Source organism: Martes martes (genome assembly GCF_963455335.1).
Source record: "Martes martes genome assembly, chromosome: X".
Taxonomy (NCBI): Eukaryota; Metazoa; Chordata; class Mammalia; order Carnivora; family Mustelidae; genus Martes; species Martes martes.
Genome location: NC_137897.1, coordinates 19,193,924 through 19,219,757, shown reverse-complemented (window position 1 = coordinate 19,219,757; position 25,834 = coordinate 19,193,924). Strand labels below are relative to the sequence as shown.

At 38.7% G+C, this 25,834-nt stretch overlaps 1 protein-coding gene across 1 annotated transcript in view; it reads right to left on the bottom strand.

The window, feature by feature from the left end:
- The window catches only part of POLA1 (DNA polymerase alpha 1, catalytic subunit), a 183,874-nt gene that overhangs the window by 67,328 nt on the left and 90,712 nt on the right, over positions 1-25,834 (bottom strand). Inside the window, exon 10 of the mRNA XM_080795324.1 lies at positions 2,304-2,400. Within this exon, the coding sequence (XP_080651450.1) occupies positions 2,304-2,400 (97 nt within the window). The remainder of the gene's footprint in view (positions 1-2,303; positions 2,401-25,834) is intronic.

Sequence of the window (25,834 nt, the reverse complement as noted above, 5' to 3'; positions counted from 1 at the left end):
GGGATGGGCAGAGGGAGAGGGAGCGGGAGAGAGAGAATCTCAAGCAGACTGAGCCCCTAGTGGACCTCAAACTCAGGACCCTGAGATCATGACCTGAGCAGAAATCAAGAGTCAGACTTAACCAACTAAGCCACCCAGGCGCCCCACCCCAGTTGACTCTTAAAGGGGAACTTATCAAATGTCACTTGGAAGTAAACTTCTGATCTTGGAATACAGATAGGCACGACCCAGAGTTTCAGTTTATATCCCCCTCCTAACAAGTACCCTAATACCTCTTAATGTTACTGAGTGATCTGTAAACACCCTGAGCAGGTAAATTTCAACTAATCCACTCATTCCTAAAGTGCAACTTATGAATAATAAATAAGAAGGAAGCTAAAAGGGAAAACAGTTTCATAATTAAAATTCCCTAAATAAAATGAAAGGTTCTTGGAACATTTCATGAAGTTCCTTCAGTGACACATACATTTAGTATCTTTCTCTTAGTTTATTTTCTTTAGCCTTCTGACATGTACAAGAACCTGTCAGTAACTCACACATAGTGCCATTATGACCCTGAACTCCTAGATAGTGTACTTATTAGAAGCAAATGACAAAAAAAGCATTCCAGCTCTTAAACTTGTGAAAGAGAACTATAGTAAATTGTGTGAGGGTATAGATACTGTCAAGACTTCTCCCCTTTTTGCCAAGTTAAGAAGCTTCTAAGTAGCTATTCTATTCCCTCTTATTTTCTGGGAGAGCAATGTGCACTCCTGTAAAAGGCCAGAGTAAGTCTCCAGTGACTTTCCAGATCACTCCACTGTATCTCCAAGACTCAATGGACTTTTTGAAAACGGCTGATCATCAAAGATTGATTCAGCCGCCTCAGCTAAAAATTTTGGAGATATTTGGAAGAGAAGTCCATCCCCTAGCTATCTAAGATATCTAGTGAACAATCTGAAATGGCTAGATTCAGAAAAAAGTAAAGGGTGAACAACTTCTAACTAATATACTGATTCCCATAAAGAGGTAACAAAACAGACAGAAACAACGTACTCATAAGAGCATCTGTACACAATTCTCTCAACTCATGCCTTTAAGGAAATGCCCTTCAGGCTAAAAGAGAAAAAACTATTAATGATACTGCAAGTAAACATGGGCCAGACATGAGCCATGAACAGAAGTTCAAAAAAAACCCTCAGTTATTAATGAAAAAAGAAATTTTTCCTTCACATTACATAAATTTTACTAATTCACTGAAAATATGCTGTATGTAGCCCAAGTTCTTGGTGAATATCCAAAACCATGAAACTAATATTTGAACCAACTCCTCCATCAGTCAGTAAACTGTTTTATATCCAAGGACAACAAAACGAATTAAGTCAAGACCTTTAAAAAATAATTTTTAGCCTATCTTGTAGATGGAAAAAACTGGTCAATTATGACTAGAACTGAAACCAGTTAAGACCAAGTCAAGGGCAGCATGGAGATTCTTACGGGAGGAAATCCAGCAGTGTTTTGAGGTTTCTTTATATCCTTAAGGCTACTTCCAGCCTTAATACTGACCAACAAAATGTTGAATCAATATTCGCTGACAAACAACATAAATACTCTGTAGGTAACTAATAAGAAAAATGCGTAAATTTTCCTTTTTAATTTTTTTTTACAGGTCATAGAGAAGTTGTCAATGTGATTTTCAGGTAGGAGAAAAAAAAAAGTGCACTTGTCATGACATTTTCAAATACTTTGTTATGTAACAAAGCTTCTTCCAGACCCATTAAACTCCACAGTGCTGGCAAGTCCTGCGTGAGGGTTATAGGCAGCACCCAATCATCTGGGCAAAGGTGCAGATACACTCTCTTAGGATGGAGTTAATAAAAGAACTCCACCCCATGCCTCTCTTTCAAAACGAACCTAGGCTTTTAGAGAACAGCAGAGACACACCCCAGGTCTATTTTTCTGTGGTAATGTCTGGTTTTTGTAGGTCCAATGATCACGTTGCTTATGCTTACTTTATTACAATTACTAAACTCTATAGAAAATAGCATTTTCAAAATATAGCATTTAAAGAGTCCTTTTTGTACTGTTCCTCCCCCAAAGCCCTGCTTTAATAGAGAACAATGTGAGACAGGCTGTGGGGACCAAAGCTGGGGATTCCTACACCGCCGCCCCTCATGCAGGGGAAGCCTGTGCTCACAAGGGCCCCCACGGCCTGCTTCTGAGACAGCGGTGTGATGCTGCGTGAACAGCCTGACAGTAGGTCTGGCTTTTATGATGCAAATTTCCACTTTAAACTCAAAGGTAATTACAGTATTTTAACGTACCTTTCTCATGATCGGTAATAAGTTTCTCCAGTGCACAGTCCGTATCAAAAATGTACCGGTAAAAGCACAGCTGGGTGTACAGGGACTTGTCAGAATACTGCAACAGAACAGAAAATAAATGAATACTACTATTGGTGAGGGGAGTGATGGGGATCACTCTAAACAGTGTATTCCCTACTCTCAACTTCTATAGCAAGCAGCTTTTTTTTTAAGAAGGGGGGTGACTAAGAAGGAGAGAATCATACTAATGATTTGTCCCCCTCATATAGCATACATACCTTTCATAATTCAGAATAAATCCTGCCACTTCGATCATAGATTACTACTTGCGAAGCTGCAGACTGATTACCCCTGCTGTCAAAAAACTGATTTTGTCAAATTGCAAATTCCTATGCACCCTTGACAATTTGCACTGTTAATTGGGAAAAGTGGTACTGTGCTTCCTACCTGGGACCTGTCCATGGTAGCAAGAAGTTAAACAATTTCTGAAAACTGTTTAACATATACTGCCATACTATGAGCCCAATTTTATGACTTGTGGTGGAAATCTATTGCCTTTTCCAGGGACTGGCTCACAGACATGACATGGTAAATTAAGCATAGTCTTGAGGAACATCTTAACCACTCGTTCTGTGCTAATCCTAAGTGGGCAATGTATGAACTCTGAGAAATGCCAGGTGAAATGAAATAATCGAGGTTTTTGATCCCACTCACATCAAAACAAATGCTTAGTGACTTTGGCAAGTTCTAATTCAACAACATAGGAGAAGTGCCTACATATAATGAACATATAATGAAGTGCAAACATATAATGAACAATGATATTCCTGGGGTTATCCAAGCCACTGTGTACTCTCCCTAAGCAACCATCCTCACCCTGTGTGGGGCGAAAAACACACGCAGCCAATTCAACAGCCACAGTAAGAATTATGTGGTGAATCACATTCAAGTGCATTTCTCTTCATTTAAAACCAACTGCCCTAGGAACTTTCTTTCCTTCTTCCTATGAAGTTAGATATTTGGGAAACCCTCATGTTGAAGGACAATGACCTAGAACTTTGATGTTTTCTTTGGGGGTAGGGGTATTCTACCAAGGTGAAACAAGTGAACCCTCAGAACTTCTCAAATGAGAAGCTCAAATAACAAACATGTTGCCAGCTCTCGCTTGCTGCTTTGGAGGAACATGAAATCCAACCAGCATCGACTAAGCACCCACTGCATGCCACACTGGGCACCAGTGACAAACATACATCCAGCTAACTCACAGAGTAAGCATTCCATAGAGAGATGTTGGCAGAACGAATTAAACAAATGACCATGACAGCTAAGTCATGCAGCAGGGTTCGGTGGCACCCACAGACTAGCACGCCACTAGGAATTTAAGGAAAACCACTACCTACAACTGGATACCAAAACAGCATTATTTTTGAAGGGAATCTCTTGGGTAACCAAGTATTAGATCCAAGGATCTGAGCTCAGTATCAATGATGAAAAACCAAAGTCAACTCAATTTGGTAGAGAAGTAACTAAAATCAGTTATTACAGCTCAACGATTGACCTTCCTGTTAACTTCATTACAAAATCTGTTACTAAACTTAGTGTATTTTAAACATCTTTGGCCATTATAAAGGGTATCTATAAATATTAGGCTGCAGGAATAACCCACATGGAGCTATTCATCAGCCAGGGCTATTGTCTTTGTGTTCATTCCTTCCATGAGTCTCTCTTTCTTTACCTGAACCTATTTTAAAAAGTATACACCTAAAGCCTATTTTATTTCTTATTAGCTATTCTACAATATGCATCATCATTATACTATTATACACCAGTTATTTTTAGCGAATCCTGATTACTGCTTCCTGGGGGAAAAAAAAGGAGGACGACAGCGATTAAGTTATTTGTTTAGTTTTTTAGATTCAGCAGTAATTGCTGGTACACATCTCCCTGACTGCACACATGCTGCAGGTTGAATAGAACACTGAAATTACCTCCTTCATAATAGTTTGTTTTGATAATGTATTGTGTGTCGAGATGATGAGAAACAGTTGCTGTCAATTTGATTAGCCATTATATTTTTATGTTAATTGCCATTATTGGGTCCATTCTGTTTAGTGTCACCATAGAAGCCATACAATGTTAGCATAAATAACAAATTGGAGTAAATTAGGAAGATATATTTTTGCCAATTCATTTTAATTGCCCCTCAGTCCTTCCGTTGGTTAACGCAGCTGTTGACCCATAATAAGCGCTGGGTCAATATAGCTGCTTGTCAATTCAGAAATGCAAAGTGCTGTGTTGCTGGTAATGGATATACAACAACCTTTGCCAGCCAACTGAAGCAAACGAGTGACAACCCACATGAAGGAATAAAGCGTCAGCCACGGAGTTTAGTGACCTGATATTAGTAGGCAGGCTAATTGAAAGTCACTGCCTAAATGGATAAGGAAAATAGGGAAAAAAATGAAAAAGGAGTTATATATTTTTAAAAAATATACCAACACTTCCTGCCCTTTTGATTCCTGACATATTTTGCAATTAGTAAATTGGCTGAAAACAAAAGGCCCTATTAGATTTTCAATGTCAAATACAATTAAGTGGTTTTAAAGAACACACATGAAATGGAGAAAACTATAGTTTAAATGAACAAGAATAACACCTACTTTTGTTTTCTTGATTTTGCACCATTAATTTGTGATCACTTGGAGGGCTTTTTTTTTTTATCATTACCATCTTTTCTTTTTTGCCTTTGATGATAAATTCTTCTAATCAAGAAATCTGACACCCTCTAGTCTTCTCTGAGATGTTCAGCAGGTTTTTTTCCCCACACTTAAATGCTCATTTTGACTGTACAAGATTGGATGGAAAATACTTCAAGAAAATAAGATGATATTTTAACATTTCTTTCTCTCTCTAGCTTTTACTTATTGGTTTAAAATGTTCGATTTCTTGCTCTTTTCCTTGAAAATTGCACTCAACACGGTGCCTAGGCTTCTTTCAGTCTTCCTTTATACTTCGAACATCATGCACCAAAGTGGCCGATTGTGATTTAGTAAGGACAATGCTGAGCTGAAATAGCTACTGTGTATATCACACTCTGCATTCAAGTTGGATGCTTGGAGTGTTAACAGAGTAATAAGTGTGGGTCCCATACATACATGGGGGGAGGGAAGGAATTCCGCTTTGATACACCTAGCACAGAGGAGGCACTTAGCAAATATTGTGGAAGGAATGAATGGAAAAGGAAAATGTTATAATGCCGCTGATTCTAATGCGTATTTCTAAATCCCGTAACTGGATTACATTAGAAACAATGCAAACTTTATTCTCTCTCCAAGCCAAGGTACCCTTACATGAAACGGTAGTTCTGTTTCCATTTATTTATAATCCCTGGTCTCTCTCCTGAGATTTTTGATGAGGATCTAGATCGGTGGTCCTTCACCTGACCGCACATGAAAATCACCTGGGAGCTTAAAAAATAATGCTGATGCTCAGACCCTACCCCTGCAACAACTAACTCAGGAAGCAGGGTGGAACGCTGGGGATGGGCATTTCTAAGGGCTCCTAGGTAGTTCTGCTGGGTAGTCAGATGAGAACTGCTGTGCTATATATTACCTGTACTGGAGATACATTTAGAACCATGGACTCTTATCCCTCCAACCTGGCTTGAGATAAAGGAATTTACACTTACTAAAATAGCCTGAGAAGATTTCCTGACAACCATTTTTGAGGAAGATGCTTGCTTGTCCAAGCAAGTTATTTCAAGATTAGAATAGGACATATTTTCCGTTACATAAATACAGGCCAGTGTTAATATGTATTTTTTTGTTGTTGAATTAAAATCTATATACCAAAAGTGCACAAAGAATAAGTGTGCAGCTTGATGTACAAAGCGAACACATCTCTGTAATCAGCACCCATAATAAGAAGTAGAACATCACCAGCATCCCAGAGTCCTCTCCTTGTTCCCCTGCTAGCTACTCCTCATCTTCCCCACAAGGATAACAACAGATTAGCCTTTAAAAAAAAAAAAACCCAGTAACTTTACGTGCATAGCATTATATAGTTTTCACTCTTTTTTTCTTTGGTTTCTTTTGCCCAACATCATGTTTGTGAGATTCACCCATGTTGTTGCATGTAAAAAGAGTTTTATTCTCATTGCCATGGAGTATTCCATGGCATGAACAGATCACAATCTACTTAACCATTCTATGGAAGATGGATATTTAGGTGGTTTCCAGGTTTTTTTGGCTTTTAAGAATGGTGCTGCTGTGAATATTCTTGTACATACCTTTGAAGCACGTAAGTGTACATTTCCCTTGATTATAATACCTGGCAATGGAAATGCTGGGTCACGGGGCACACAAATGTTCAGCTTCAGTAGCAATTGCCAAACTGTTTCCAAAGTGGGCTCAGTATTGATTTTCAACTGACTTTCTTTTGAACTGTTGTGACAACACATGGTCTTTTATTTTAGCTTTATAAGACTGTTGTGTGGCAATGTAACCAGTATTCTCTCTCTTCCCCTCATCTGTGGGGACAGAGTAGAAGTTAGCTAAAACTACCACTTTATCAACTTAAAAATAAACATAACTTGCTCCTGAACTGAATTCCTTGAGGTATGAAGAGTTTGGCTCACAACCCTAGAGATTATCGATAGCAAAACCTTAACCTCAAGATACCTTCCTCATACAACCTAGAACATGCAAAGCCTACCTTCTCACATTAACTGGTATATACTCACAGAAGTTAAATCCATTTGGTTTAAGCCTCAACAATATCAATCAGGAAGGAAAATGTGCTGCCCCAATTCCCAAAATATAGCCCCAAAGTATTTTTGATGATTAAACATTCTTCTTCTACCATGAGCACAAAAAAAAAACCAACCCTCAGCACTGACTAGAAATTTAAAATATAACAATGATACCAAACCCCATTACTGTGCAAAAGCTGAGGACAGAATTTACTCCAGGCATCACAGCATGAAGCAGACTCAGAACTCTAAACCCTGCTGGCACTGACATAGACCATAAGATACAAGTCTAGAAATGGAAAATTGCCTTACAACAGCCTTGGCTGAAAAATCCCTACTAGGGGGTGCCTGGGTGGCTCAGTCGGTTAAAAGCACCCACTCTTGACTTTGGCTCAGGTCATGATGGGATTCACACTGGGCATGGAACCTGCTTGGGAATCTCTCTCCCTTTCTCTCTGTGCCCTCCTCCCCCACTACAATTACATGCGTTCTCTCTCTCTCAAAAAAAAAAAAAAATCCCTACTAGTACCCTCACCATCTACCAGACAGAGCTTCAACCATCAGACCTACTCAAGGGGTCTCTGCATGCCCCTCCAATGCCAGCCCGGCCCCACACCCGTCTCACTCCTTACCATCATCTGCTCCAGGCACACAGACCTTGTGCTCCTTCCCTCCTCTGCACACTGGCCCAGGGAATTCTACCCCTCCTGGCAGGCCTATCCTTCCAGCCCTGCCTAAAGAGTGACTCACTTTCTACCTACCTCATCAGACCTCACGGTCATCACAGTTTCTGGGGAGCCTGTCAAGCCTCCGGCATCTGGTTTGCTCACTTTCTACTTGACAAACCCAGCTGCCTCTCCTCAAGGTCCCAATGGTTTACCACATCCCTCTGACCCCGACAGGTAGTCCTCACTGTTTTGACCATCCTTGTACCTCCTAGAATGTGAGCTCCAGAGGGCAGGGACTCTCTTTATTTCCCTCTGCACTGCTGGTGCCTCGGCTGGAGCCGGGAGTGTAGTTGACCTTCAATGAATGTTTGTGGAAGGAAGGGATTCATAAACATGTCTCCCACCTCTCTCTGAGCCTCAACATGTTGCCTAATGATACAACACTAGTCCCTTGAAATGATTTCTAATGTAGCCTGGGTGTATCTCCCCATGGTAGGCTGACTTTGGGCTCAGATTGAATCACTTAAAGGCTAGGGTGACTTTGAACACAATGCTTAACCTATCCACACCTCAATTTTTTCATTGGTAAAATGAGGTTAATAAGCCTTGTAAAGATCCTGAGATACCATATGGAAAGCACCCAACGCACAGGGAATACATGACAGATCCTGTACTTTCCCTAGCTAGTCCATAAGTTTCCAGAGGGTCTGAATTTGTGCATGTTTGGAAAACCCAATGCCATGCCCATGATTGGTGCTCCTGAAAATTTTAACTAAGGAATATGTTTAAACTCTAGATTATGAATGCCAGCTTTTTAAGGAATGCATTAAAACTGCTATTTCTCATGTTTTAGTAGAGATATGCTTTTAGAATTCTAGTACCCCTCAATTTCCATACACCTTTAAGCCTTATATAAATTATTAGTCTTGATTACGAAAGAACTGAGCCAAGTTTCTTGCTTCCCCTGCCACTCAATTAAATTAGCTTTCTCCCCATTTTATTTGCAATATCTGTATTAACTTAGCTATTTTGCAAATATGGAAAAACAGAGGGTGAAAAAAATACTGGCTTGCCAACTCCACTGTACTTCTTTGTAAAGAAAATTATTTCCATAGGGTACAGAAATAACTTATTTGGATTACTTCAATTAGTTCTAATACAAAACATTGCCACCACTTCATTAATCAGCCGCTTGTGAGGGTTACTTTTCCAAGAAGTCTTTTTGGTAATTTGATTAGAAAGAATGGTACTGCATATTATCATCTGATTCAGTGTGTCCATCAAGCAGACAATTTACAGCGAGTTCTTGATAACGATGGGCTTAAAAAAACACACACAGCAGTTTCTTCATTTCAGAATCCTAGTCCCATTTTTTGGTAAAGATGAAGTTATTTTTCAAAGTCTTTGGCAACACACGTTGCTGAATAAGCATCAGGAAATATCTCAGTGCTTTAAGAAGCATTTCACTCTATTCCCTCTCCCCACAGACACAACCCCCCACGAATGATGCAGTAATTAAAACCTAATTATTATCTTCATTTTAAACAAAACCTAAAGTGAATACCAATTAATAACAACATACTAATGAGCATCTGCTGTGATGAAATTGAATATGAATGTGCTGCAAATTTCGGGTAATTTATTTTTTTTAGGGTAAGTGCCACTGGTCGCATTCTGCAGTTAGAAGATTATATAGAATGTACACCATTTTCTATCAAGTCATTCTGCACATGGCAATTTCCATCTTAGGAGACAGGGCTGGCTTTAACACTGCAGATGTTGAAATACCAAAACACTGGCCATGAGGTCTCCCCTGGAACTGAAGACAATTCTGGGACTCTACCTTGAATTTGCTGCTCTTCCTTGAAAAGTTTTCCTCTTGTTAAATGTCATATTTCTAGGTTAATCCCATACCTCCCCCCAAAACTCAAAAGACTTGAATTTGTCCCCTGTTCTACATACAATCATGTATAAATACCATGATAAAATTTAAATACAAATTTCAAACCAAAAAAACAGTAATACAGAAATGAAGGTTTGTAAGGTACTTGGGATTCCACTGGAACCTTAAGTTGGCCTAGAAACATTTATTTGTGCATAGGCAGGAGAAACCCTTGAAATCTGGAAACACTGAGGTAGTCAACTGTGTTCAGATTAATTAATGTCATTAATATCACATCAAGAAGCAAAATGTGGAGACCAAACGACGTTCTTCTAGATCACAGTTTTAACCCGCTGATCTATAACATGACTGGATCATTGTTTTTCAAATATGTTCCACTTGCACACCTCCCAGGCTTCTCCAAATGTTTGATTTCATTGATTAAAGTATGTATATTCATTGTAAAAAATTCAAAATAGGCACATTCACATGTACTATATACAAAATCTTAAGATATTTAAGGCTCCACCCTATTAACTGGTGCTCTCACTAAGAAACAACAACAACCAAACAAATGTTATAAAGTTAAAACAGACATCTATATTGATAAAAACATTCATTTGTTTTACATATGGCCATTCTGCATGAATGTGGGTAAAAGGGCTTCCTGGGTTAGGTAATTTCTAGGGTTTCTTTCCAGGTTTAAACTAGGCTGAAAGTTACAACTTGTTTCTTTTTCACAAAAGCAGCCACCTGGTCCTTCTTCCCTGGTATATCCACCCAAATATATCTACCTTGTTAAAATGAAAGTTCTCTACCATTTTTCACCCCACCCACAAAAAAATAGGCAAAATGGACATCTATAATGCTTGGCTAGCTTTCTAGTATCTTTTTTTTAAGATTTAATTTTATTTATTTGAGAGAGAGAGTGTGTGCACGCATGACAGAACAGCAGACAGAGGGAGAAGGAGACTCCCTGCTGAGCAAGAGGCCCAATGTGGGGCTCAATCCCAGGACCCTGGGATCATAACCTGAACCAAAGGCAAATGCTTAATCGACTGAACCACCCAGGAGCCCCGGCTTTCTAGTAAAGGTCTATGATGAACAATATCAAGTTCCTAAAATAAATGTACATGGCTACTATAAATAAACAAGACTTAACATTTAGGATGAAGATTTGGCCTTGTAATTTGACATTGATATTAAGGTGAACTCTGGCTTAGTTAATAACTTAGAACAAGTCCTGCCTCAGATGGAAAACTAGCACAAGAGAGTCATGACCAACCCAGGCCACAGGATGTTAGCCAAAGTCAGCCTACCTTTACACCAGTAGTCACCTGAACTGATCAGAAAGACTAGTGTTCATTCATCCAACAACCCAAGCATCTACCATATGCCAGGTGCTGTTCTAGCTGCTAAGGCTACATCAGAGAAGGAGAGAAACAGTGTAAGATCATAGGAGCTTAGAGTCTGGTATGGGTATGTCTTCTCCCAACACTGTATTGCAGTCAACTGTGGACATTTTCATTTACCTACCTCCTCCTCATGTCAACCACTCTTAATGGCATTTTTACCTTCCATTTTCTAACAGCATTATTTGTGTTTTAGTTCTTTTCTTTTTAAAGATTTTTTAAAATTTATTTATTTGACGGACAGAGATCACAAGGAGGCAGAGAGGCAGGCAGAGAGACAGAGGAGGAAGCAGACTCCCTGCCAAGCAGAGAGCTCGATGCAGGGCTCGATCCCAGGACCCTGGGTTCATGACCTGAGCTGAAGGCAGAGGCTTTAACCCACTGAGCCACCCAGGCACCCCGTGTTTTAGTTCTGATGCACGCTGAGAGGTCTTTGATAAGTATATTCATTTTATCATGCATGTCCCTTACACTTGTATAGTACGCTATGCTCTTTAAAGCATTTGATGCTTATAACAAACTCTTTCAGGTAGGAGGAAACTAGAATTACTTGCTTTATTTTACAGAGCTCATCAAGGTGGAGTCATCTGTTCACAATCCCAGATCTGGTCAGTGAATGGGGTAGTTGCCATCAGTATGATAATCTCTTAGAAAAATAAGTGGAGTCCAAAGGAGAATAATGGTTCAGAAGTAGGATCAAGAAGGCTTGGGATCAAGTCAGGGAGCTTGACGTGGGGCTCAATCCCAGGACCCCAAGAATCAAGACCTGAACTGAAGGCAGATGCTTAACCAACTGAGCCACCCAGGCGCCCTGACATCTCACATCTTGGTGTGAAATGCTGGTGGAGGATTACTTGAGATAAAAATGTTAAGTCCATATAGACATGCTATTTTAAATTGGCAGAGAATTCCTGAATGCTATGATTGAGTTAAATCACACTATGCTGAAGTAGAGGCTTAATGAAATTTAGCATAACGTATTAATATCCATTTGACACTTTCTAGTTTTCAGATCAATCTCCCTTGCATTATGCTTTCTCCCATTTTATCTTCAATAAATGAACTAGCTATTCTGATTATCTTCATTTTACAGATAAGAAGGCTGAGACTCAAAGAGGTTATGGACTTGCCCTAGGTCATGCAGCTAGTAAGTGGCAGAGCCAGGACTTGATTCCAGGTTTTCAGTGTCCAAGCCCCTTGATCTTTTTAATATGCCACTTTTCATTCATACGCTTGCAACTGTGTCATTCTCTGTGTTAATCAGTTCCTTTGTGGCTAGTTTTCAGCCTGAAATACTTGCTTCGTGTACCAGAGCAGTCTCCGGTACCTCGCTGACGCAGTTCGGCTATCATGATGCCCCGTTTCAGGCCATGAGTCAAAATGACTGAAGCACAGGGCCAACGCAAAGGGTACTGGCCTGGGGGCTGGAGGTAAAAGCTGAACGGATAAAGTGAGCACGCCAAATAAAATGCTTTTTGGTGTGTACCCACTGTTGCACTGGGCACCCACTGTTTAACCATTATCGATTTAATTTTGTAACTTTTGTTCACCTTCATTCTGAGTTGCACCTTTTAGAAACTGTGCCTTTGATTGGAAAGATGTCAAATGTGAGTTCTCTTTTTAAAGATACATTTATTTATTTATGTATTTATTCATTGAGAGAGAGAGAGACAGACAGACAGACAGGGAGAGAGCACGCTTGAGTGGGAGGAAGGGTAGAGGCAGAAGAAGAGAACCTCAGACTCCCGGCTAAGCATGGTGCCCGATGAGGCACTCGATGCCGAGACCCTGAGATGATGACCTCAGCTGAAATCAAGAGTCGGATGCTCAACCGACCAAGGCACCCAGGCGCCCCTCAAAAGTGAGTTCTTAAAAGTAAAGTTTATGTTCCACACAGGCCTCTGTATGTTCACTTGAGATAACTTTCATCTGGACTTAGAAAGTCTCATTAGAACATAAAAAAGCTTTCTTTTTCTCTGTGTTACAAATGAAAAAACTGAGTTGCACAGAGGCCAGGTAGCCTCTCTGCTCATTTGTAAGCTCGGAGGAAAAACAACCCCAAGGCGCTATTATGAAGCCTTAAAGAGATACTATGTGTGACAAGGAATCCCAAGTAACTGGTAGTGAGCACAGTAACTAGTAGCTATGAACACTTGCCTTTGGTAAGTTCCCTGAAATCATCAACCACGTAGGCACTTGCAAGAATTTGACTTTTCTTTTTAAATTCTGGTGTTTTAAATTTTGGCTCTTCATTCAAGAGCCAAGTCTAAACAATATACTCCTATAGTTCTAAATAAAGTCATTGATGATGTAAGCAAGTGATTCACAAGAAAAAGATGGGGTGGTAAGACTTCAGTATCAAAGACTGCAAAGAAATAAAGACTTGACTTAATGACTATCTCCCCAACAACTAACAAATTGAAATAGAACCAAATTTTCCTTACTTTTAATCTCTTTGTAGCTAATATCAGTTCTGCTTTAAATACTGTAATCCACCTGAGGATGGGATTATATCATTAATACCTCAGGACTCCCAAGGTTTGGCATAAGATGAGGAGGCCAGTAGCATAAATTTCTTTAGAAGAAAGGCACTAAAATAAAGTCAAAGGATTTTAAACTCTTCAATGTGAAAATATGAAAGGAAGCAAGTACAGCGTGGTTGTTAAGACCACAGACTCTGGAACAAGACCAAATTCAGATCCTGGTTCTACCCCCTTAGCAGACATGTGATTTTCGGCAAGGCTTTTAACCCCTCTGTTTCCTTATCTGTACAACAGGGATGAAAACAGTGCCTCACAGAATACGAATGCAGATTAAGAATTTAAATAGACAAAAAAGCTTACAACAGTGTATATGATTGCTTTAAATCTTTTTGGGGTATAATTTGGCTAAAACAAATCCTTAATGTACCTCTACAGTCTCTGTTTTGTTCCAGTGTCTTTATACGTCTGTCTATACTGAGGTTATACATCTTACAACCTACTAGAAGACAAACTGTAGCTATGAAAATTGTCTTAAGGTGACTAATAGCTTCATAAACTCTCGTAGACTCACATACACAACAGTAAACATAAAAACTGATGCCGAGGGATATTCAAGGAGTAGTGTTTTTTGTTTGCTTGTTTTTTACTGGGGGAAGTCAGTTATTGCTTTAAAACATGAAGAGGTAGATTTGGAGAGGCCTTTGCTGATGGTTCTTGGTCTTTCTTTTTGGTAAAAGATCTTATGTTAAAGACAAGGGTTAAATGTACAGAACAGTGGTTAACTGTGTGGCTTCTAGAGTTGGACAGACTGCCTCAAAACCTGGCTCTGACATTTACTGTAGGTGGACTCCCCAGATGAGTCACTTAACCTCTCCAAGCCTCAGTCTCCCCACCTGTAAAACACCCATGAGAGTGCTGGGAGGACTAAACAGATAACAAATATAAAGTGTTTGCCAAAAGTATACTGTTTGCAGGTAAGCATTCTGTCTGCCTTCCCTATCACTGAAGTATAATACTCTGTAATATCCTTGCCTTGATTCTAAGATATCTATCATTGCATCTTAATGTTTCTGAAAGATTTATCTTACAGCTGCTATCCTTGCTAACAAGTTTCTTTTCCCCTGAAATGTTACTACTAAATCAGCCTGTGCCTTATAATTGATGGCATGACAGAAGAGAAATACAGTAGGCATAAGCAGATTTAACATTTATGTCTCCCTTGTCCTATTTCATTAGCTAAGAATGAGTTTTTGTTAGTCTTCAGTTCTATTGGTCAGACTACCTTTGGCCATTATCTTGTTCCAGCCAGCTCAGTCAATGCAACAGATCCATGTATCTTACCCCAACATGGCCTCTAGGTGTGAAGGCCACAAACTCCCTTTCCTAGCCAGCTACCATCATAATACATGATAAGAAGTAATTCACTTATTAAGATATCATTTAGTGGACCCAATGGCTTGGACTTTTTTACAGGAAATTTCAGGTAGCTATTAACATAGTTACTGAAACCTATTACACAAAGACTTGTGGTAGATGTGTCATGATTTTCCTGCATGATGTCTTGTATAACAAAACATTCAGTGAGAACTCACTGTACATATACTTTTCAAATGTCAGCCAATTAATTGTGATAAGCAATGAAAAAAACAGCAACAAAAGGGAGGTATTAACATATCCACATGTGTAATTCAGTAATTTCTTATCTACATTATTCCAATATGCCAGAATGATACAAGCACTGTAAAAACAGAGCCAACAAAAATTGATCTGGTTGCTCTTTGTCCTTTCTTTTCAAAGTGCATTATAAATTATAGTATTAGACACTTGTTTAATTAGAAACAAAGCTTGCCTGTATTTAAGACCTTATGGAAAGCTTACCTAGGCTTCCTCCTATGTTCAGTGGGAAACCACACCATTCTACAGTAAAGTGTTAAAACACAAACTGGCTAATGGACTTTCCCAGGAATAAAACGCACAGCTATGAATGTTTTTTTTCTCAACTGCTTTCACCTAAAAGAAAGGACACAGCAATTTCCTATAACTTTTTTTTTTTAAAAAAGCTTTGAGACTTAAGAAGTTATATTTGAAAAAATCAAAAAAACAAAAACTACAAACCTGCCCAGGCTCCATACCTCTAGGTCACAAAGCATGGGGAGCCCTTTGATAATATATCCTACTAACTCTTTCCCTCCACTTAAAAACATGTCCTCAGGTTCCTGAGATAGGCTTCATTCCAGCTTCAACAGATTTAGATCCTATTCCACAGTTTGTTTTCCTGTCTCACCTTTCATGCTCTATCATGCTCCATCTGGGATCTGCACAGAAAGTTCAAGGATCAACCATGAACCATTCCTCAGTTCCTAAGCCTACATCATGCCTGCATCATATTTGATTCCTTGGCCGATTGCAGTGACACGAAAAAGTGTACTGTTTTTTTCTGCATTCCTCTTGGGTCTAATTGTTCTGTAATTCTCAATGACTACACCAGAAGTACCTCTATTTGAGCTCCAGCAGGTCTGTTTCTCTCAAATCATTTGTTGCCACCCACCTATCTCACTTGAGTCACCACCACCTTGAATATACACGCTGTGGTGCTCAATTATTTGGATGCAGATAATCCACATCTTTGTTCTTCCTCTTTCCTGCCTTAGACCACTTCACTTCTCAGCAGTTTTTCAACCAGCAAAGTGAGAAAAAGTAATACACCTTCCTGAAATACGGTACTGGAATGTAGTAGGTATTTAAAAAACACTGTGCCCTGTCTGCCTCTTTGCCAACTTGTGATCTCTATCTGTCAAATAAATAAATAAATAAATAAAATCTTAGATTGAAAAAAAAAAAACAACAACACTGTGCCCATATTGAGTAAACAAGGCATGAAATCAGTCAAATGTTAGCAACTCCCTAAAAGTTTAAAGGGATGGGAAGTGGAGATGACTGGTGACAAATTCAAGCTCTCATTATCTGTGAATTTTATCTGTCCAGGTGAGTGCTTTTCAAACAGTTTCTTGGGAACGGAACGTATTTTTATGGATAAAGTGTAATAGAGCAACCTCATAAATAAAGTACCTGAAAGTGGAAATAGTCCAGGGTTATCTTTGGATAAGGTGTGTGATGCCACTCACAGAATCAGCTACAAACACTTTCTAATGCCATTAACATCCCCTGAGGTATACCCAGTGTAGGAGCTAGAACGCTAGGCTCTCCGAACACAGAGCAACAAAAAGAGCAAACGGGTACATTACCAGCTGGAGATGAGGATGTGAATTTGCTAAGCCTAATATGAAATGGCACACAATCACCACCATTATACCATAAAATAAAAGGAAAGAAAAGAAAACATCTTTATTGGAATACTGTTCCCCTGCAGAGCTAGCACAAGTGGGCAGAAGCTGTTGGAGGCAACTTGAGCCTGTAGTCTCGCACAGGTCTGTGGGAGGTCTCGTGCACCAATACGACTCCACCTTAATTCATTTCACCTTGCTCAGACACACTGTTTAACGGTTGTGAATGTAAAATAACCTGAACCAGTAATTTTAAACCAGAAGAACAAAAGGAACATGATTGAAACTAATTTACATTTCCAATTACTATTACAAAAATTTAGAAACTGTGCTTTTTTCGTGTGGTCTGTTTGTTTTTAAATAATCACCTTTAACCAAGAGGAAGGGATATGTTTGAAAGAGATTCCAGAATGCTGGCTATGGTGAGACAAAAAGAAAACAAACCAGGACTGAAATTCTCTTGTTCTCTATGATGCTATGCCCGCCCCCTTTCATAAGTAAGATAAAAGAATGGGAACTTTAAGCAAACACATGTTTATATGGCATAAAAGAACACAGAACTTCCAGAACGCTACCTACCCTTGTCAAAAAAAACACAATGCTCCAATACCCAGATTCTCCTATTCAAAACACTGTCATGTTTTTAAGCTTTTACTAATTAAAAGGTTACAACTTGCATGAGTAGTCTGACACTGGTGCCCAAATCTATTCCACCCATTTCTTAAGCTAAGGTTAGGAAAGACCTTTCTTTTACTTTACTTTAGCAGTGAGATTTTTAGCTTTACTTTTACTTTACTTTAGCAATGAGAATATTTTTTTTAAAGATTTAATTTATTTATTTGACAGACAGAGATCACAAGTTGGCAGAGAGGCAGGCAGAAAGAGAGGGGTAACTAGGCTCCCTGCCGAGCAGAGAGCCTGATGTGGGGCTCGACCCCAGGACCCTGGGATCATGACCTGAGCCAAAGGCAAAGGCTTTAACCTACTGAGCCACTCTGGTGCCCCAGCAATGAGAATATTAATGTTCCTCCAAAGAGATTTCTTTTTTCATAGCTGGATACTTCCTGCATGGTGTAGATTCCTCGACATAGCTTAGCAGGGCTCCCAAAGACATTTCTGTTTAGGTGTGTCTGGTTTTCAGCTTAGCGGCTTTGGGATTTACCTTATGGTGACCGCAACGCTGGATATTTAATTCATGTAACTTAAAAAAAAAAAGACTTTTTAAATTTGACTCAAAGAGAGACACAGCAAGAGAGCAAAAGCAGGGGGAGCGGTAGGCAGAGTGGAGAGGGAGGAGGAGTCCACTGCGGGGTTCAATCCCAGGACCCTGGGATCATGACCTGAGCTGAAGGCAGACACTTAACCAACTGAGCCACCGAAGCACCCCTAGTTCATGTAACTTTTTTGGTGGAAAAGGAATCCTTTTACTCGAAAATGTCCTACAGGCAGAGTTCTATCTTCTTATCACCAGGCCACAGAAATCTGTGAACTGTGATTTTCTTCAATTTTTACTTTTAAACTTTTATAACTATCACAGTAAAATTGATTTGGGACAGGAGTGCAGTTCTATGACTTTTAACACATGTTAACACTCATCACAATCAGGATATAGAATGCTTCCATCACCCCTCAATCTTCCTTGTGCTGCCCCTTTGTATTCATACCATTCTCTAATCCAGGACAACAACTGATCTATTCTCAATCATTACAGTTCTATAATTTCAGGAATGTCCTATAAATGGGTTCCTACAGTTTGTAGTCTTATGAGTCTGGCTTCTTTCATTCAACACAATGCCTCTGAGATCCATCCAAGTTGTTGGGTCTATCAGTAGTCTGTTCCTTTTTACTGCTGAGTAATACTCCACTGTATGAAAGCACCACAATTTATTCATTTATCCACTGAAGTGTATTTGGGCTGTTTCTAGTTTTTGGCTATTAACGAATTCTGCTGCTTAGAAACATTTGTGTACAGGGTTGTTTTCTTGTTTGTTTGCTTTAACGAGCACATGTTTTCACTTCTCTAGGGTTAATACCCAGGAGGACTGCTAGGTCATATGGTTTACATGTGTATTTATATTTAGAGGAAAGAGCCAACTGTTTTCCAGATGGGCAGCACAATTCAACATTCTCACCAGCAACAGATGAAGGTTCCTGTTGCTCCACATCCTCATCAGCATTTGGTACTATATTTTATATTTTAGCCACTCCAACAGGTGTAGAATAGAATCTTGTGGTTCAATTTGCATTTCCCTGATGCTAGTAATTGTGAACAACCTTTCCCATGCATATTTGTCATCCTTATATCCTCTTTGATGAAGAACCTGTTTAAGCAATTTTGTTTATTTTTAAATTGGACTGTTTTTTTAAACTGTTGAGTTGGGAGAGTTCTTTATATATACTGTATACAGGTCCTTTGTTGGATATGTGATTTATAAATACTTTCTCCAAATTACCGGCTTGTCTTGTTTTCCCCTAACACTATCTTTTATAAAGCAATGTTTTTTATTTTTATCAAGTCCAGATGAATTTTTAAAGTTTTATGAATCATGGTTTTGGTCTCGTGTCTAAAAGCTCTTTGCATAACCCTAGCTCATAAATATTTTCCCTTACATATTACCTCTTAAAGTTTTACATTTAGACCTGTGATATATTTTGATTTAATTTTTGAATAAGGTAACAGATTTAGGTCAGAGTTCATTTCTTCTGCATATGGTCAAAGTTAATTTTTTTCAATTTCACTTGTTTAAAGAACTATATATTCTCCTATTCTTTTTTTTAAAGATTTTATTTATTTATTTGACAGACAGAGATCACAAGCAGGCAGAGAGGCAGGCAGAGAGAGAGGAGGAAGCAGGCTCCCTGCTGAGCAGAAAGCCCGATGCGGGGCTGCGTCCCAGGACCCTGGGATCATGACCTGAGCCGAAAGCAGAGGCTTTAACCCACTGACCCACCCAGGCGCCCCTCTCCGATATATTCTCTATTAAATTGCCTTTGTGCCTTTGTAAAAAATCAAACAGTAACACTTCAGCAAATTTATATCTCTTCCATTGGTTGAGGTGTCTATACTTTTGCCAATTCCACACTGCCTTGGTCACTATAGCCATATTATCATAAGTCTTAAAATGAAGTACTGATTCCTCCATTAACAGATTGACAGGGCTGTTGAGGCCACCCATTTCATCTTGGATAGATCTGTATAGTTTATGATTTTTGAGGAATTGGTCCACTACCACTAAGTTGTCAACTATGGAGAGTATGCCCTTGTTATCCTCTCAGAATCTGTGGCAGTCTAGCATTCTGGATACTGCTAATTTGTTTCTTTTCTCTCTTCATCTTTGTCAGCCTTGTTAGAGGCTTATCATTTTACTGTTCTTTAAAAAAATATTTTATTTACTTATTTGACAGAGAGATAGAGATAGATTGCACAAGTAGGCAGAGAGGCAGGCAGAGAAAGAGGGAGAAGCAGGCTCTCTGCTGAGCAGGAAGCCCCATGTGGGGCTCGATCCCAGCACTCTGGGATCATGACCTGAGCTGAAGGCAGCCAGTTAACTGACTGAGCCACCCAGGCACCCCACTGATCTTTTCAAATAGCCATATTTTGGTTTCCTTGTTTTTCCTTACTATTCTGTTTCCAATTTCACTTATTTCTGGTCTGATCTTCACTATTTCCTTTCTTCTGCTTGCTTTAGGTTTATTTACTCTTCTTTTTAAATTTTCTTTAGGCAGAAAGCAGATTGATTTGAAACCTTTCTTCTTTCCTAATAGAAATATCTAATGTTATCAATTTCCCTCTAAGCACTGCTTTAGCTGCATCATCTAACTTTGTTCAGTTTTCTACTTCACCCTTAAAAAGTCACCTAATTGTAATTATGATTATTTAATACTTACTTGCCAAATTAACTAGCTTATTTTACCAACTAGGTGAATATACAATGCCTTGACACTTGCTATTTGAGTATTTTATGAATTTTGTGTGTCTCTGATGAATAATGGTGTCAGCATTCAAATATCATAATTGGCCTACTTTCTCTGACAATATACATTACAATATACATACAGTATGTATATTGTTTCAACAAGTGTTTGTTTTATTTCATTTTCACCCACTTCAAAATATTTTCTAATTTTACTTAAGACCCTCTCTGACCCATAGATTATTTAGAAATGCATCGTTTAATTTCCAAGTGCTTGAAGATTTTCCTGTTATCATTTTCTTATTGACTTCTAATTTAATTCCAATTATGGTTAGAGAATATGCTTTGTATGATTTCAATTCTTTTAAATTCATTAAGGCCCTTTTATGATCCAGAATATAGTCTATGTTGCTGAATGTTCCCTGTGCACTTGAAAAGAATGTGGACTGAGCTATTGTTAGGTGGAGCGTTCCATAAAATATCAATTAGATCCAGTTGGTTGTCAGTTCCTCTATATCCTTGCTGATTTTCTGTCCAATATTTCTATCAATTACTGAGAGAGGAGTGTTAAAGTTGCCAAGTATAATTATGGATTGTCTATTTCTCCTTTCAGTTCTGCCAGGTTTTGCTTCAGGTATTTTGAAGCACTGTTGTTAGATGCATACACATTTTGGATTATCTCTTCTTAGTGAATTAGTTCTTTTATCGTTATGTAAAGTTCCTCTTTATCCCTAGTAATTTTCTTTGCTCTGAAGTCTAATCTGCTATTAATAAAGCTAAATTTCTTTTGATTAGTTGTGTGGTATAACTTTTGCCATTTTCTACTTTTAATCCACCTATATTATATTTGAAGTTTCTTTTTAAATTTTATTTATCTATTTGCGGGAGGTGACAGAGGAAGAAGGGGAGAGAGAATCTTAAGCAGGCTCCATGCTTGGTGTGCAGACTGACACAGGGCTTGATCTCATAACTCTGAGATCATGATCTGAGCCAAAATCAAGAGTTGGATGCTTAACCGACTAAGCCATCCAGGCACCCCTGCAATGAGTTTCTTAAAGACACTTTATAGTTGCATCATTTACAAAATCCATCCTGATAGTTTGTCTTTTAATTGGTGTATACACATTTAGGCCATTTGCACTTAGTTACTGATGTTTAGGCTCAGTTTACACTATTTGCTTTCTGTTTGTTCCCCCTGTTTTTCCTTCTTCTTTCTTATTTCCTGCTCTCTTTTAGGGTCTTTTAACATTTTGTATTACTAAATTAATTAATTGTGTTTTGACATCTCTTTGGAGAGTTTATAGTTAAGGATGATAATGTACTTAGAATCAGCATCTTCCCACATTCAGTGGAGAATACAAACCCATCAAAGTGCCTTCCCCTTCTACCTCTCCCTTCTAGGTTGCCGCTGTCTTACATATTACACCTCCATACAATGAAAACTTTACCAGACAATAATAAAGTTTTTGCTTTCACCTATCAAAAACTCAAGAGCAGAAAAAGTCTATTATACTTACCATTTCTTTTACTCTTCCTTTGCTCTTGATGTTCCAAGTTTCTTTCTCCTATCATTTCCTCTCTGTCTGAATAGTTCCTTTATCAGTTGTTTCAGAGAAGGTCTTCAGGCAATGAAGTCTCCTGATTTTCTCTCATGTGAAAATGTCTTTCTTTAACCTTAATACTAAAGATTTTTTTTGGCTAGATATAAAAATTTGGGTTAAATCTTTTCTTTGAGTACTTTAGAAACATTTTTGCACTTCCTCTGGTCTCCATGGTTTCTGATGAGAAACGTATGATCATTTGAATCATTTTCCCCTTAGAATAAATTTGGCTACTTTTAAGATTTTTTTGTTCATTTCTCGTTTCCAGAAGTTTGAGTATGATGTGTCTGCGAATGGATTTCTTTGGGTTTATTCTGTTTGGGGTTCACTTAGCTTTTTTAATTGGTAAATTTATGTCTTTTGCCAAACATGGGAAGTTTTCACATTCTTCTTTCCTTTGTTTTTTCAAGTTTTTATTTAAATTCCAGTTAGTTAACATATAGTGTAATATTAGTTTCAGAAGTAGAGTTTAGTGATTCATCACTTACATATAACACCCTGTGCTCATCCCAACAATCACATTATTTCTTCAATTATTTTTTTCAGTCTGGTTCTCCTCCTCTTCTCTGGGACTGTAGCAACATAAAAGTTAGACTTTTTGTTATTGTCTCACAGATCCCTGAGGTGCTGTTCTCTCCAACCTCCCAGAGTCTTTTTCTCTCTCTTCTTCAGACTGGGTAATTTCTATTGATCTATCTTTAAGTTCACAGACTCCACTGTCATTTCCATTACACTACTGAGTCCACCCAGTGAGGTTTTTATCTTTGCCACTGTGTTTTTCAGTTTTAATATATTTATTTGGCTCTTCATTGTATCTCCTATTTTTGTTTGTAGAAGCTTCGTATTTTTCCATTCATTTCTAAAGCATTTACCGTTGTTCACTGGAACACTGGTACAACAGCTGCTTTAAAGTCTTGGCCATAGGATTCTACCCTAAGAGTTAGCTCGTGTTAACATCTTCTTATTGTTTTTTTTTCCCCTCCAATGCAAGCTTAGATTTTCCCAGTTCTTTTTGTACTAAGTCATTCTGGACTGTATCCTGGACATTTTGAATAGTATGTTATGAATCTACAGGTTTTGTTTAAATCCTATGGAGAATGTTGATGCTTCTGTTTTAGCAGGGAACTGACTTCATTAGGTTTAGACTATGAGTCTTAACCCACTTTCTGGGGCTAAGGCTCTGGTATCAGTTTAGTTTTCAAAACTGCTGCAGTGTTTTTTGGATCTATCCAAAGTATGCATTACCCAGTAGTCAATTTGGGTCCTAGATGGTGGTCTTTTACTTCAGTTCTCAAAGTCTTTGGTATGCTCATTAGGTTCAGATCCTTTCCTTCCAGGTTGGGGGATGAGCACACGTGCTCATGAACACCTTTATGGAGTTACTTTCTTTGAGGCTGTCTGTGCCTGTGATCTCCTTGGTACCTTCCAGGTCCCTGAAGCTATCTCTTGTTTTCAGTCTTCTAGCCAGAAAGCTGGGTCTTTACTTACTTATGAGAGAGACAGAGAGAGAGAGAGAGAGAGAGAGAGAAGAAGAAGAAGAAGAAAGAGGAGGAGAAGAAGGACAAGAGGAGGAAGAGAAAGAGCTTTTACCTTCCTTGTAGTTTTGGCTCCTGGTGACTGCTTTTGAAGCTTATTGCTGCCATAGGATCACCTATGGGCTGGGGCATGAGAAAATGAAGAAAAAGAAACAGAAAAGACCTGCGGGATTTCTACATTCTTTCTAGGTGTTAGGAGTTCCTTTTCTTTTTCAAACGATGTTCACAACTTTAAGATCTAGGTCAAAATTTTAACCTAAGAAATCTTCCCTCACTAACTGTATTGTAGCCTACTTCTTCAGCACTGATGTATTAGTTCTATAATACATTGTTACTTTTTAAAAAAAATATTTTATTTATTTATTTGACAGACAGAGATCACAAGTAGGCAGAGAGGCAGGCAGAGAGAGAGGAAGGGAAGCAGGTTCCCCACTGAGCAGGGAGCCTGACGTGGGGCTCAATCCCAGGACCCTGAGATCATGACCTGAGCTGAAGGCAGAGGCTCAACCCACTGAGCCACCCAGGCGCCCCATATTGTTACTTTTTAAGAACTTTTGTTTTGCCTCAAATGTCTCTTCTTGTGATTCCTCATACTGAAACTATAAAAGGACAGAACCCTTGGTTTCAAAACGCTTTTTACTTCCCATATCCCAGACAAGCATCCTGGAGATAGGATATTCAATATTCAGTAAGTTTAAATATCTGGTTGATAGATGTTCTCATCAGTCTTTGTAAAAATTAGAATTTTCTGGACATTATGAGGATGAGGAGAGAATAATAAAGTAGGGGGAAAGTAAAGTGCCAGTTAATCATCAAGATAAAGTAAGGTACAATTGGTTCCCTTCAATGCTTATTTTGTGAATTAAAATGTATTCCAACACCACTGATATTACATTCACCCCCATCTGGTGTTTCTTACAACTTTCCTTCCAATTTTGGATGGTGACCTTCCTTCCGCCCCTTCACCATGACTCCCAAGCTGCGATCCTCCTGATGTTCACTTCTGCCAGAAAACTTCAGGCCTTCTTCAAACTAAAGTGCCATGTTTATTGCAGTACTTATGTATTTCTCAGCTACTTTCTTTTTTTTTTTAAGTTCTTTAAGATGTGTAAAATTATGCTGATGTTTTCTTTAGGTTTCTCTAGTCCTGTTCATGTCACTGATTAAGCTTTTGTGTGTTATGCCCCAACCTCTGTGTTTTTTCCATAAACCATTTAGTTGTTATTGTGTCATTTTACATAACTCTCTCCAGCTTCTAAGGAGAGGCACAGAGAAGAGACCCAAAAGGATGTGTTTTGAGTCCTCTCTACTTATTTATTTCCTATTCATCTTCCTAGTCCTAGCTTCCATCTCACCTTTGCTATATAATCATCTCTCATCTTTCCCTTCTCTAACCACTTATGTACATGTTTATACTAAAAATTAGTATAGCGGTTGTTAATTACTTCCTGCCACCCCTTCAACACACCTGCATATGGATGAACACACACCCACCCGAGACAATGGCTCATTCCAGCTGTGTGATTCTCATAACTTTCAGGGATCTCTGCAAGTGTGTAGAAGTGTGTGTATGTGTGTGTGTGTGTGTATGTGGTGTCTGTAGTCCAGAGATTTTGCCTCGTTAGCCAGAATGTGGGCTTAAGGTCACAAGTCATTTCCTGTCTCCCAAAGCATATTAAGACCCAGAACAGTGCTATGCCAGGAGGGATTCCCAAAATCTTTTGTCTTTTGTATGATAAATAGTCAACCATTAAGTCTGCAGTTGGGTAAGGAGTCTATGCAATTGTTTTTTACCTTGAAAATTACTTATTTTTAGGTGAGTAATTAGATGTGTTAGGATTCAATTTAGAATCAGTACACTGCAGGAAGCAATGTCTCTGACATTCATTCTATATAACAACATGGGGGAAAAAAGATCTGAGTAACAAATCCTATCAGTTTTGACTTTAAAATGCTTGCAGAACTCAACCACTTCTCACAAATTCCCCTGCTATCTCTTTGG